Raw genomic sequence first — 15,140 nt, 5'->3', positions numbered from 1 at the left:
TAAGCGTTACGAAAGCATAAAATCCGCGCGAATAGAGGAGGTTCACACAGAAGGAGTAATACCAGTAGTAGTAGGTAGCCCTACAAGCAAAGGAAGTGAATAGGGTGTGTTAATTTTTGGATCAACTGTGAACAATAACTCCCTTTCCATACACTCCCCCATTCAGGTGCTCCCCTTATTCCTGGGTAGAATAGACCTGGGAGCAAGTATTCGCGATACAGCATTGGTAATAAATCTTATTTGTGGCTCTCCACTGTGAATGTCGATAAACTGGTCTGTGGTTTTTGTTTTGTTTTTTTCAGTTCGTTCTACTTTATTGATACGCGATACGCGATGGAAAAGGAGTGGAAGAAAAAGGTAACGTATGTACACAGATACTGCTATATTTACAGTTCGGTCGTTTCCAAGTTCCGGGCGCACAGTGTCGTCTCGCTGTCCCGCTTGAGCTGATAGTTGGCGGCGTTGTTCGCTTCGACCCCGGCGAGCACCTTCCGGGCCTCGTACTGCAGACAGTTGTCGATGAAGAAGCCCGAGCTAAGCGATCGTTCGTACTGTGCGTCGATCGCATCCTTGCACTTGTCGAACTCGTCCTTCGCCCATTCGCCCTCCGGTGTGCCGCTGCCGATCCAGATCGGGTTGCTGCCCTTCATGCTGTGTTTGTTCGTGTTCGGTACGGCACCGAGCACCTCCTGGTACATGCGACTAGGGCCCGTGGAGCCTGTGACGAGGAATCGAGCGTTAGAAGGGAAGGTTTTGTGAGGAGACTCCAATGAGAAGCGCTTACCAAAGGCAGCTATCTTCGCTGCCCGTAGCTGTCTGCGGTAGGATAAACGCTGTGAGATCGACAGTCCTATTACAACGATCAGCAGCGCGCCGAGCAAAATGTTGGTCACAAACAGCCATATTATGTTGACGGACAGCTCGTCCATCTCTGCCGTTTGGACCAGCTCCGACGCTTGAGTGTCTAGGACGTTGAATTCCTGCAACGAGAGCATCAGTTCCGAAATCCGAAATGATTGTAGGCAGTGTAGATTTTACCTCGCCACCTCCAACTCACCTTAAACAGTCGATCAAGCTTCTCCACGTGCGTATCCAGCAACTGCAGCACCTGGTGTACCTCCAGCACGGAGTTGTTCTTCTGATCAACCAGATGCATAAACATGTCGCTCTTGGTCCTATCAACCGAACCGTCCGGATTCTCGTGCACCCGTATATCGTCAATGTTCACGATGCATCCACTCACATTGCTCAAGATCCTGCAACAATCACATCCAGAGTGAGTACTAACCCTGCAAACATTCCTACCTACCAAGCCCCACTTACTCGCGAAAACTTTGAATGTTGTGACGAATCTCGGACGGCCGTTGGCGCAGTATAAACTTTACCCGCTGATCCTCCCGTATCAGATAGATGAACACGTGCGCCCGATCGTGGCAGCCGTACGAATCGTTCGCCAGTACGGAAAAGTCAAAGTAGCCGCGCATCGACTTCTGGGGGAAAAAGTTCAGCAACACTTTGCCCGTGTCCGCCTCGACCAGGAACGGATCGCTGCGCAAATCGTCCAACCCCTCGGCAAGCGTTTTCCGCACCTCGCCGTGCCGATAGTACCGAACCAATCCGTTCAATCCATCGTCTTCGTCCGTGGCCTGTTGGGAAATTGTCGTAAGTGTATACTGGGGACTGTTTTATCTTTCTCATTTCTTCGGACTCACCTGCAGTTGCAGAATGGTGGCACCGAACAGCGACGACGTTGAGATTCCGCCGGTGAATATTTTCGACTCAAACGCAGGCGAGTTGTCGTTGATGTCGTTTATGTACACAGTAGCCTTTAGGAGATTGCCCGAGTGACCGGTCGTGTCCAACGATAGATTCGCGTTCGTGCACTCCTCCGTCGCCTTAATGTGCAGCTTGTACAGAGATTTTTTCTCCCGATCGAGCTCTTTCTCCACCTAAAACGATGATTTCAAAGATTGTTCACAACACTTCGCTCCTTTTTGAACCCCTCCCTCTTCCACACATACCGTTAGATCGTGTGTCACTGCATCCAGTCCAAAGTGTCCATCCTCGTTGCCGTGCACGATGTAGTAGCAAACCACACTCGCCGCCGGACCGTCCAGCGGGTCCAGATAGTCCTGGTCGACCGTGTCGGGCAGGCGTATTCGTTCCGTGCCCGGTGCCATGTGCTCCGTAAAGTTAAGACTGATTTCCTTGAGCAAAAACTGAGGTAGATTGTCGTTGACGTCCCGCACGTACACGATCAGATCGACCGTACTGCTGAGCGGTGTCGGTATGCCCTGATCGTACGCTTCGATGCGCAGATCGTACATCATCTGCTGCTCGCGATCGAGAGGCGCAGCGAGGCTAAGCTCGCCCGTCTCCTTGTCGAGGGAAAACTTGCGAAAGTTGCCCATCGTGTCCATCTTCAGTCGGTAGCGCACAATCGCATTTTCGCCGACATCTTCATCGTACGCGTGCACTTGGAAAAATGGTTTACCGAGCGTTGTGTTCTGAAGGAAAGAAATTCACAATTAATTCCATCATACAAAGAAGCCATTCCGTTATGTCCTATCATACCTCAAACACCTTCACGGTTGTATTTCCACTGGGGACCACAAACACTGGCGCATGGTCGTTGAAATCTGTCACACAGATGTCCACCGTCTCTCGGGCCGTGTTCGGTACGCCGCCAAGATCGCTCACTATCAGCTCCAGCGTGTAGTTGCCGTGGAGATTCTTTAGCGGACCGCGGGAATATATTTCTGCGTACTGGGCCGACACCTGCTGGATGTAGAATATCCCCGACGAGTCCACAATGTCGAAGCTCAGTTGACCGTTTCCATTGGTTGGGTCGTCCGCATCGGTTGCCCGCAGCTTCACGATCGGATCGTTGATGTTGTGGTACTCGGTGATCATACTACACCCGGAAGGTTTCTGGATCACGGGAACGTTGTCATTGTCGTCCAACACGTGTATCCTTGTATGACGGAAAGGGAAGAAAATGGATTAAAATTCTTGAAGCCAAAGCATTGTTTCTGGATTTGACTTACAGTATGTGCTTAAAAGCATTGCGACTTTCCCCATTGAGATAGCCGTAAGGATAGTTATCCCATGCCTCTACTGCCAACATGTACTCAGCTGTCTCTTCCCGATCCAATGCTCCCGCTACTCGTAGTATTCCTTTCTCCGGATCAATGCTAAACTTCTCCTGCAATTACAGTTCATGTGTTAATCAAACATCAAGATTCCTAATTTCCCAATCCTACCTTGGAGCTAACACGATCCAGTATGTACGTGATGCGTCCGAAATCCCCAGAATCTAGATCCTTCGCCAGTATGATCGCTATCTCCGCTCCCACGCTTGCATTCTCCGACACGTAGTAATCGTTCACGCTGTCCACAAAGTAAGGATTGTTGTCGTTCTCATCCAGCACCTGCACGAACACCTCCACAAAGGACGCTCTCGGCGGCGTGCCCGTATCAGCCGCCCGTACCGAGAAGTTCAACCAACTGTACTCCTCGTGATCGATCCGATTGCGCACCACAATCTCCCCGGTCTCGTCATCAACGTGCAGCAACTCCAGCACACCCTTCTCCCCTTCCAAGCTGTACTTGACCGTTTTGTTCTGATCGGCATCTTCGGCCACCACCGTACATACCGCCACACCGTACTGACTGTTTTCCGCAATGGAGTGCTTGTAGAACGGTTTGCGGAACTTGGGATTGTTGTCGTTCTCGTCGAGCACGGTGATCTTGAGGAAGGTGTTTGCCATCTGGTCACCCCGCTCGGCCGCTACGTCCTCCACCACACAGGCCAGCTTGATTTCGGCAATCTTCTCGCGATCCAGCAGCTTTGCTATCTGTTGAATGAGGCATGAATAAGCAATAGTTGAGCTTTACGTGGAAATATTGAGAAAAATCTTGCTTACCTTGAGCAGTCCATTCGTTTCGTTCAGTATGAAGGCCGCCGCAAAGTCATAATCGTCCAGCTTCACCAGTGCACCCTCCTCAGTCTTGCCCTCCGACAGGCTTCGATCGATGTAGTACCGCAGCATTGCACCCTCGTCCGGATCGGTGGCCATCAGCCGGTACACTTCGGTGCCGACGGGCGTATTCTCACGCACAGCCACCGCCGTAGGGCCGACAAAGTACGGTGGCTTATTGTTAACATCAGTGATCGTTACGTTCACCAGACAGGATCCTTGCAGCTGCTGATCTCCATTGCCACCATCGGTAGCGAACACCTCCAGCACGTACGTTGACCCCGAGCCCAGCGCATCGGGCGCGAGCAGATTCGGATCCAGCGAGGCACCGTGCGTGATCGATATCTCGCCTGTACTAGCTCCTATTACGAACCTACCATCACCACCCTGCTGTATCCGGTACGTGATGTGGTTGTTGGGAAAAGAACCATCCCCATCCATCGCGGTCACTCGCAGCACGGGCAACCCGCTCGGCGTATCCTCCGGTATGATGATCGCGTACTGTGACTCCAGAAAAACGGGCGCATAATCGTTCACGTCTTGCACGTACACCGTCACCTCGACCTGGGCAGTCAGCGGTGGCTCCCCACCATCCGCCGCCTCAATGGTAAGTGCAATGGTTCGCGTGTCACCACTACCGCCACTGCTTTCCAACCGTTCAAAATCAACTGCTTCACGCACTGAGAGTCTTCCCGTGCGCCTATCCACATGGAAGTAGTCGGAATGGTGAGCACCAATCAACCGATACTCTACCGCACTGTTCGGCGAGCCTTCTAGGTCGCTATCGCGCGCTTCCACCACGATCGGGGACTCAAACTCAAACGCATTCTCCTTCAGTCTCACCTCGTACCGCTTCTGCACAAACACTGGGGCATTGTCGTTCACATCGAGCACGTTCAGTATCAGTGGCACCGTGTTCCGATTGCCCCGACCGCCATTATCACGGGCCTCCACCGAGAGGTAGTGCTTTTGGATGATTTCACGATCAAAAACTGGACTTTCCGATGCCATAAGCGTCACCGTGCCAGCGTGTGGATCCAGATGGAGAAAGCTCGAGATACTACCAGTCAGATTCGTGTACCGTACACCCTCCGTGCCGAACAGGCCCGAATCACTATCCGTTGCTTGCAGCTGCACCAACACCGTACCGGCTGTCACATTCTCCGGTACATCAATTTCGTAGACGGGCTGTGAAAACTCGGGAAAGTTATCGTTCTGATCCAGCACGACCACCCGTATCTGGGCGGTACTGGTACGACCAGCGGACTCAACCTCACTCGCCACTACTGTGAGGGAAAGCTCCCGAACCCGCTCGTAATCGAGCATGGACGGATCCTTGACACGCAACCCGAATGTGGCCTCGTTGATCGCTCGCTTTGGAATCACCTCGAAGATGTCACTCGGCGGATGGAGCGACAGTCGAAACGTGCCATTTTTACCCTGATCGTAGTCAAACACCTCGTTGATGCTGCCGTCGATGAACCGGGCCAGCGTGTTCTCCTGTGCGTTCTCGCCAATCTCACACTCATAGCCGTCGCTTCGGAAGCGTGGAATTTCGTCGTTTACATCCGTCACGATCACGGTGATCTCCATTGTTGAGGAAGGCGCAGGCTGACAATAGAAGAGCAGCAAGACGTTAAAGTCACTACAGTTGAATATAGTATTAGATATCACAATTGCTTACCTGTAGCTTGCTCTCTTCAATCGCAACCACTTCCAGTATGAAAGCACCGTTGATGGGATTCTTGGAGTCCTCTCTGTCGAGCTTCTGTTTCGTTCGCAGTGAACCCTTCAACCGATCAATCTCAAACAGCTCACTGCCGTTGTTTGAAATCCCGTAAATAATTCGATTGTTGATTCCTCGATCGCCATCCACAGCTTTGACTGTTGAAAGAGAATAGATCATGCTTTAGTGTGATCAGGATTGTGATGCTCTAATTCATTCCAATTACCTCGCATCACTTCCGTTCCAATTGGAGCATCCTCGGATATTCGTACCACCGGTTGCGTTACCAGAAACTCGGGCGGCTGGTCTTCCACGTCCTTCACTCTCACGAGCAGTGCTGCAGTTCCAGTGTTGATCCTCCCCTTTTATATGACAGAAACCGATTATATTACCTCACTGTCTTCAACATTCATCTCCTATATCCCGATGTCCCCATACCTGTATCGCCCGATCCACTGCCAGCACATTGATGTGATAGAAATGTTGCCGCTCGTAGTCCAGGGCTCGGGCCAGCCGTACCACACCCTTCCCATTGGAAGTGGAGATCGAAAACACGTTGTTCTCCTCGCTCAACCCTTGGATGTAGTACACGACCTGCCCGTACGCACCCTCGTCCTTATCGACGGCCTCCAGCGTGGTCAAAATCCCCGGCGGACTGTCCTCCGCCACCTCCAGCACAGAGGCGAACGGTTTAAAGATCGGCTCATTATCGTTGATATCTTCCACCAGCAGCAGGAAGCTCTGCGTCACGAAGTTACCCTCACCGAGCCGCCCATCGGTGAGCGTGAGGATGAGCGTGTACTCTTCGCGTGCCTCCCGGTCGAGCTCGTGGTTGAGGTAGACGAACGCTTCGCTGGAAGTGTTCTGTTTCAGTCTTATGATGTGGCTGTCGGCACTCTTCTGCACGCCAAAGGTAAGCGGATCGCCATCCGCATCGTACCCACGCAGCCGGTAGATCAGCGTCCCCACGGGCGTCTCGGGGAACTCCCTCAATCGTATAACTATTTCCGCATGATCGTCGATCAGAAACACTGGCGCACGGTTGCAGCTGACCAGGGTGGCGCTTAGGATGAGGCAGAGCACTAGCTGCGTGAAGGAATGAGATCCGCCAGTTGAGCACCGGTGGGCCGACGGTTTGAGCCGGCAGACGGTTCGCTTGAGTATTTCCATCTGTAGCTTATCGGTTGAGCGATTCTGTTCCATGTTCGAGCGGCTTTCCGCACATCAATGAGCATTTACAGGTGTCTGAAAGTAGCAAGAAAAGAAACGCTCAAATGCTTTCAAACTAGTTTCGTGTAAAGTGATCATCACGTTGAGCTTCCGTTTTGCCCTGTTCTTAAATGTACCTAAATTGATTTCTTCAAACCTCTGCAAATGATTCGCAGCAACGACTAATTGCATCCTTGGGGAAAGTTTGAGCAAAAGAATCGTGCTTTGCTACCGAATAGTTTTAATTACGCCTTCTGAAAAGTTCCAGGCGAAAACCCGCCCCAACAGTACACAGCTCATACAACAGCCTCGGATGGTGCGGAGTTAGTGCTGCGGATGAAGCTGTAAAAACAATTCCCTGGAAATTGCTTTCGACCCGGCACGAACAGCACAACAAACACACACATACACACAAAAACAATCTTCTTTGCCGTTGCTTATTGATTCCCGGAACTGTGTACTGGTACGATTGAAAACTCTCTTACATGTAAGGCATCATGAAACATGATACACTTTACAGAAAAACTCAAACCCCCCCTCAGCACGCGAAAACTTTTCGCCGCTCGGGGTTTTTGTGTGTTGTGGTACTCTGGCCGGCCAAACTTTGGCCAAACTGGTCAGGGAAGGAAAGGTCTGTTACCAACTACGGTCTATGGTTTCCACTCCCTCCCACATCGGCCCGGTAGTAGAAATGTAGTTCAAGATCGGGTGCGATAGTTCATGTTTGCTTATCTTTCTCGAGGCTTCCAGCTCGGGCCTTGATGTAAATAAATCTTCATCTTCTCGCTCTTCCCTTTCCCAACGGGTGAGCATAGAGCGCCCCCTGGATTGGGGATAGTGCAACGGCACGTAATTACTTTTCGCCGTGGAATTCGCACACACACAACCACACATACACTTCACGGTCACAGACAATGAGGTGAACCGTGAACGTACGTGCGCGTCGATGAGAAGCGGCCTGAGTGAGTTGTGGACGATAAGAATCGTGCAATTGTCTACGTCGATGTGAAAAGCACTATTCTTAAAGATTCTTCACTGTATCTTCATCAAATGGGGTAATGGCTATTTGGCTACCATTTCCCACGGAAAACCATGTGATGCCCATGCTCGACTCGATCGCTTTGGCGACTTAGACGCATTGGCCGCATTGGCCCCACCTTGGCCCATTACAGGTACTTTAATTGGTGATACTGTGCAGCGGTTTTGGACGAGCAAGAAGAAAAAGGATCATGGCCCGATCTATTTCAGCGTTATCGTCATCTTTCTAATTTTCGCACACTGTAATTACTGCAGTTCCTTTTACCGTCTTTCGTAATCAACTCAAGTGAATGATACACGCCTCTTCTTGTGTGGCTAGTGGGCTGCCTGAGGGATATAATTACACGATGTGATTGAGAAAATATCAATGATTACGACCTAGAAAAAAACGTCACATGAGTTCTGTCTGTTGTCTGGTGATGGTGATATATATGAAACACATGTAGTAATGACATTAATCTCCCTAAATATACCTATTTTTGTACATTTTATCCTGATAAAAGAGCGTTTCATCGTGTATGGCTACCAATAACTAGAAACGGTCATTACAGGGTTTCCCACGATTTATTCATCGTATCCCATTGATTTTTGGTTCGTTCCCATAATTTATTGGTATCGTCCGATTGAATATCAATACAATTGAACCAAACATTTCTGGAAAATGCCCAAAAATTCGTGGGAACACACCAACAAAAATATGGGAAGCAATCAAAAAATTATGGAATCCAACCAATAAATCGTGGTAACTCTGTATGATTAAAGAGATTTCATTATTAAAATGAGCTGTCAGAGCTACCTTAAAGATCCGAATTTAAAGATAGTCTTATATGCAGCAAATAAGATTATTGCAGAAATTCTCAGGTTTGAAGAACCTGCCATTCAACCCGTTTTTTGCTAAAAAATTAAAGTGACTTTAATTCGTGAGGTTGCTTTCGTCACTAAACCATTCAGCTTGTTGGAGACTATTTTGGAAACGAAGCAGAAGTCTTGTTTGTCTCATATTGTCGTCACAAAATAGAATAAAACAAACAAGATCGTGATTCGCTATCAGAAAATTAGATTAGATAGACACATCCACGATGCCATCCTACAATCAAAGGTGTCTGCTTTTGGGCCTAGAATCCGTGGAAACTAATAGGCATTGTAATCTACGTTTTGCAGTTCAAGAATCGTCAAATTTTAAACAAAGCACGCGTCAACACTCTGTAATGCAGTAAGACATCACTCAACGCTATGATTCGATGTAGATTTACTCAACATTCCGGTCAGTTTGACTTTACCATGTCCATGCCAATCTTCTAAAACTCTGCAGATGTGAAATGTGTTTGTATCTAGACTTCAACTTAAACTTAAGATCTTTGTTAAACCGTTTACTGGGGATAATGATAAACAGTAACAACGACAAAACACCTCCCCCATTAAGTCGCAATGTTTTGAAGAAACGATGCTGCAAGATTGATTCATAACTTCAATGTCTTGACCGCGTTTAAGCAACTCTAAAGCAACATAGATCGTTATAAATTAAATTACCAGCTGCTGACCATTCTCACTGTAAATTAAAGATGTTGCAAGTTAACTGCTCCAGTCCCGGCAATGTTTTACACCGAAATGTCACCCGCCGAAAGCAGCGCGTCGAAAAATGTGTTCCAATTTGTGAACGGCTGCTATCAGAGGGGAGAAATAACAAACACACCAATCCCATCCCTGATGCTGATAATTTACGTCCTCTCCATTCTCTTCAAACAGAGACAAATCACTACCCATTTAATTGATCCCTCGTAGCAATTCTTCTTCACGCGGGCGAAACCCTTTTACGGTGTATGTGTGTGCCTTTTCCCTTCCCCTAAACCGAGCTCCAAACGAACCGTTTAATCGCATCAATCAACGGTAACCACCTCCAAATTGGACCACAAAGCCGGTAAGCCTAACCACCGCCCCCCCAACCCAAACCAACTCAAGCCATTGCTAATTCCACCGACTGCCCTAATTCCTAATTTTCCGCGGAAAATAAACACTGCGCCAACGGCAGCAGCAGCACCACAAATGACAGCGAGCCACCGACGAGCGCTCACGTAACTTCGCCTACTCCGTTCCAATTTTTGCCCGAAAGGAATGGCCGCTGCTTTCCCAACCCAACCCTTTCCGCTCCGCTCCCTGCTTCCCCGCACACGGCAACCGCACACCACCGGGTGGAAGGTCGGTGACGAAATCGTTGGCCCGACGGCCGTGTCGTACGCGCTTGGCGGAAAAGTGCTACACCACGCCGAGTCGACGTCGCACAAACGCGCTCGTGTTTACATGAGCACATTACAGCATTGCTCGAGCCACCCGCCGGTCGAGGTACATTATGCGATATGAACTCTCCACCTTCACCGCCAGCAAGCCACACAGGGGCTGCACAGGGTGATGAAAATGCGTGGGAAAATTAAAAGACTGGTCAACCGCACTTCATTTCCCGCACGCCTTCGGAGAGGACGGATGACGGGTGCGTGCCGGGTACGTGGGAAAATGTTGCGCTAGGTTGCGTTTTACGTCTTTGCGTCGCAGCAAACGGTGCGCGGTGAAGTGGATGTTCGGTGCGCATATCTTACTTCTCCAATCTTGCAAAGGGTGCCACATGGTTTGCGTATGCAAACAGAGCCGTCATCTGCAGTGCTCTTATCGTTGGTTTGTGTAAATTTTAAAACAGGCGGAAAACAAGAAGCTTCAAAGGGTATTTTATAGAGTGGCTGTTGTGAACTCAATAAAAATGTCTTCCTTTGAATGAAACGTTAATTTCTTGGAATGAGTTGTTAATGCTTCTTTTTGGCTGTTCGGTGTTATTTTCAGGACATGTCCAAGGTACCCAATTGATGCTAATTTGAAGCATAATTTGCTCGAAATTAGTTTGACCTGTAGGAACCTTTCTTTCTCTCTTTAACCGGAAAATTCCACGAAAATTGTCGTACTTCAACACTTGAGGAATGCTTTCCTACACCCACACGCTACATCTCAACATAAAATATCATTTAATCATGCTCATCATGCCCGCTCTCCGTTTGCGTGAGACAGCTGCAAAATTGCAACTAAATGCATTTCACCCACCTGAAGCTGCTTCCCCTTTTACGCCCGTCCGACGCTTTCAGCTCCACAAGCACGTTGTTGTTTAGCACAAACTTTCTCGCAATCACTCCCTCAGTCAGCAAGCTTTCATTCGCTGTAGCTTCTGTTTTTGGCTATAAAACACAAACACACACACACACACGTGTACACTTCTTACACTTCACTTTAAACCGATTACACTACCTCATTCTTTACCACTTCGCCTCACAACATCAACAAGAGCCCTTTAACGAGCATCCCACACACCGACCGGCGATGGGAAGTGGTGAAAGTCACAACATAGTGGTGCGGCCGCAAAATGGCTTATCAAAAACATAATTTTAATTCACCTTTCCTCCACCTTCACACTGCAAAAAGGGTGAGAAACTCGGCCCCGGTCGGGATGTTTTTGTTTTGCTATCCTCCACACTTCCACACGATCGAAAGATGATGGCAGCAGCAGCAGTAGCAGCACCGGGCCAACACTAAAGTGCACTCATCCCACAAACACACACACAAACACACACAAGTGAGAGGTAGCCCTTTTCGTTCCGCCTTTCTAGTGCACCGGTTTGGAATGCACTTCCACGTTTTTGCTTCTCTCGTTGGCTCGTTTTTTTTACTCAACCACTTTGCGCCAATTTTTGGACGCAAGACACGAACCCCACGGAAGATCATGTAATACGCGCTCCCGCACACGCACGCACCACCACCGGGTCAGTGACGCGTGTTACAGCGCCTCGCTTCCGTTCTGCTTCAGATGCCTCCGATCCGTTCTGGTCTGCAGTCGGCGTAGAACTCACCAAACTGCACTGCATCACCCCGCAGTGGCCAGTGCAGTCTTCTGCCACCGGCACAAGAAAGAGTTGTTGTTTTTTTTTCGGCACTTGCTTCACCTGTAACGCTGACTGCGCAAACAGGAACAGATTCGCGCGGACTGACTGTGTAGCAGACAGCAACACGCTGAAGGGGGGAAAAAACAAGCAACCAAGAAGAAAGCAACCGCTCCAGAGCGCACCACCGTGGCCGTGAATCTGCACCGAGAAAGCTTGGATGTTTGCGAAGGTACACACACACACGCACGCGAACACTCGCTCCGGTTCACCGCGTTTAGGTCACTCGGTTCCGGCACCAGGGTTTGGGCTTTTTGCCACCAGGTTGTAACTGATTCGGTCGTTAGGAAGGTAGGAAGGTTTTTTCTTTGTTTGTTTCCTACACTACAGCCAGCATACACCGCCACTGCACAGCGAGATACTGTTCACCACACCACTGGACCACACTTGGCTGGTTGCGATGGTAACGCCGCTTGATGATGGTTTTGACAGGATTGAAGCACTCCAGCAAACGACAACAACAAAACGAGGGAAGACTAAACACAGACCAGTCAGATGTCACAGACAGCAATAACTGCAATAAGCATCAACTGGACAGGTAAGCCCCCTTCCGGTATTCACCAGCAACGGCAACGCAGGGGGAGGGCCGAACCCTTCGAACGATGTAACACAAACTCCACGGGGCCCACGGGGTAGCTCCTGCCCGACAGTGTGACTTCTGGAGCATCCGGCAGATTCGACACCACCGATTCGACTGAGTCAGCTCAGCGACTCGTTGGAAACGCTCGTCCGGTCCCGGGGACCGTTTCCATTATTTTCCAACTTCATTTCCAAACGCTTTTCTCGCTCCCCCTCCCCCCGATCGGTGTGGTTCCCTTTCTACCACTCTGCCGGGTTAACCCTTGAAGGTACAAAAAGAGGGAAACGCTTCCAATAGTACAGCTGATGCTGCCCCTGGCAACGCGGCATCCGTTGCTTACTTTAATTTCCAGCACGATTCAGCACATTGGTGCGCGCACCCAAGAGTTGGAATGCTTCAGTGCGCACCTTCTCTCCTCCCCCTCCCCACTGTACTTCTTCACCCCATCGCTAGTGGGAAAAACGTACAGGCATGCAAGGCGAGAGTCAACAATGCGTAACGCGCCACGGCATCGGCATCCGAGCACAAATGGCACGCCGCATGAATTAAGTCCCCCCCCTCTCTTCCACACACGATTCTACACCGTTCTAGCAGCATAAGGTGTCTGTATGGCTGTATGTATGTGCCATGACCCCTCGAAAAACCCGATGCGTACCATATGCAACAAGGAAAGGGACGTTCCATCAGGTTAGGTGCGGGAGTCATCCCAACCATACACGCAGAGAGAGAGACATAGAGAGGAACGCAATTATCTCGCCGTATGGTGGGCCAAAAATGCAAATCAACCACAAGACTGCCAATGTGCATGTGTGTATGTATATGCGTGTGTGTGTGTGTAAGTGCAGATGTTCTTGAACCGGAGGCGCATCGCGCACCATTTTCGATGCTAATTAATTCAATGCCAACCGTTCCGTGAGGGCAATTTTGGACAAAAGTGACACCCGCCCGTCGGCAACAGGATTACCCGGGGGGAGGAATAATTCCACTCCATCCTTGGTGGTTTATAGGGCTTTCCAAAAACCGTCTCCCAGGCAAAGCAACAAAAAAAAAGATAGAAGAACACATGTTATCGACGCTACGACGCGCGCGCACGGCGAACAAGTTAATGCAAAAATGAAAACATGACCCAAACCCCAAAGCCCAACAACAATTATGTACCGTCCCACAACCAACATCCAGGGTTGGGTGAAAGGGCTTTTTGTTGATGGTGGTGGGACGGGTGGATTGTTTTACCTTTTCAGCGCTTTCGAAGTTGCATTGCAACATCCCCCCCCTCCATAAAGCCACCCCAAGTGGGCAGGTGTGTGTGTGGGTATCATAACCGTGCCGTAAACCGTAAACCTAACGGAGGCCGGTTTTACGATGTTCTTGGCACTGTTGGGCGACACCCAACACTCCCCACCCCCTTCCCCCTCTGCCACCGTTACATAAACATGTAAACATTGTCATGCGGGTCCAACGCGGCCGTTCCAGTTCTAATTGTGCTTACTCCAAAAGACTTCCGCGTAGTGCGGGAGAGAAAACTTTGCCTTCTCCACCACCTCCTCGAGTGGCCGGATTTTCCGCCTTTGTTTGTGTTTTTGGTGTGCGCTTCCGCCTGCTAATTGACTGGATGCCCGGACGGCCCACGGTCCCCGGTGGTATGGCACGAGCACTGTCCGGTCCGGTTGCAGATTGTTTTTCCGTCTGCTCCAATCCAGAGCCCAATTTCCCTGTCGGGGGCTGTTTGTGCTCTTTTGCAGTGTGTGTGTTTCGGACGCACGACAAATCGGTTGCGTCTTCAAGCGTTGCTGCGTCCTCGTGTTGCTTCTCGTTCCCGTTGCGGGGATTGAGGGGGGAACGCTTTGGAGTAGTGATGGGTATATCGTCTGGAGCTGCCGAAATCGTGTGGAGTCGTCCAGAATTGTCCGGGGTGGTCTGCAGTCTTTTGTAGTCATCCGGAACCGACTGTAGTCATCCGTAGTCGTCCGAAGTCATCCAAAGTCGTCCGTAGACGTCCGTAGTCGTCCGGAGTCGTCCGTAGTCGTCCGGAGTCGTCTGTAGTCGTTAGGAGTCGACGAGAGTTGTCCAAATCAAAGTCGTCCGTAGTCGTCCGGAGTTGTCTGGAGTCATCCGGAGGCGTTCGTAGTCATCCAAAGTCGTTCGTAGTCGGCCGGAGCCGTCTGTAGTTGTCGGTAGTCTCCAGGAGTTATTCGTAGTCGTCCGGAGTCATCCAAAGTCGTCCGGAGTTGTCTGTAGTCGTCCGTAGTCGTCCAAAGTCGAAATCGTATGTAGTCGTCAGGAGTTGTCCGGAGCCGTCCGGAGCCTTCCGGAGTTGTCCGTAGTCATTCAAAATCGTCCTTTGTCATCCAAAGTTGTCCGTAATCATCCGGAGTCGTCCATAGTCGTCCGGAGTTGTCTGTAGTTGTCTGCAGTCGTTCATAGTCATCCAAAGTCGTCTGTCGTCCGGAGCCGTTGGTAGTCGCAAGGAGTCGTCCAGAGTTGTCCAAAGTTAAAGTCGAAGTCGTCCGTAGTCGTCCGGAGTTGTCTGAAGTCATCCAGAGCCGTCCGGGATCATCCAAAGTCATCCGTAGTCGTCCGGAGTTGTCTGGAGTCATCCAAAGTCATCCAAAGTCGGAGTCGTCCAGTGTCTG

At 50.0% G+C, this 15,140-nt stretch overlaps 1 protein-coding gene across 1 annotated transcript; it reads right to left on the bottom strand.

The window, feature by feature from the left end:
- Positions 1-298: 298 nt before the first annotated feature.
- On the bottom strand, positions 299-14,333 carry LOC120950452 (cadherin-23-like). Its single transcript, XM_040368475.2, has 14 exons — positions 11,038-14,333; positions 6,145-6,951; positions 5,933-6,068; positions 5,665-5,864; positions 3,927-5,591; positions 3,264-3,857; positions 3,048-3,205; positions 2,575-2,974; positions 2,022-2,507; positions 1,713-1,949; positions 1,324-1,646; positions 1,058-1,256; positions 785-980; positions 299-718 (listed from the first exon to the last, which is right to left on the bottom strand). The coding sequence occupies exons 2-14, from the start codon at positions 6,907-6,909 to the stop codon at positions 387-389; spliced, it is 5,691 nt and encodes a 1,896-aa protein (XP_040224409.2). The 5' UTR covers positions 6,910-6,951; positions 11,038-14,333; the 3' UTR covers positions 299-386.
- Positions 14,334-15,140: the final 807 nt, after the last annotated feature.

The sequence above is a fragment of the Anopheles coluzzii genome, chromosome 2 (assembly GCF_943734685.1).
Source record: "Anopheles coluzzii chromosome 2, AcolN3, whole genome shotgun sequence".
NCBI classification, from domain to species: Eukaryota; Metazoa; Arthropoda; class Insecta; order Diptera; family Culicidae; genus Anopheles; species Anopheles coluzzii.
The sequence above is the reverse complement of the archived record's forward strand: the minus strand, read 5'-3'. Positions and strand labels throughout refer to the sequence as shown.

What these genes read in the sequence shown, in the direction of transcription:
- LOC120950452 (XM_040368475.2), bottom strand. Translation starts at nt 6,909, where the DNA reads ATGGAACAGAATCGCTCAACCGATAAGCTACAGATGGAAATACTCAAG. An exon ending in CAGTGGATCGGGCGATACAG is followed by an intron (nt 6,069 to 6,144) that starts GTATGGGGACAT and finishes GTCATATAAAAG; the next exon opens with GGGAGGATCAACACTGGAAC. An exon ending in AACATTCAAAGTTTTCGCGA is followed by an intron (nt 1,257 to 1,323) that starts GTAAGTGGGGCT and finishes TGATTGTTGCAG; the next exon opens with GATCTTGAGCAATGTGAGTG.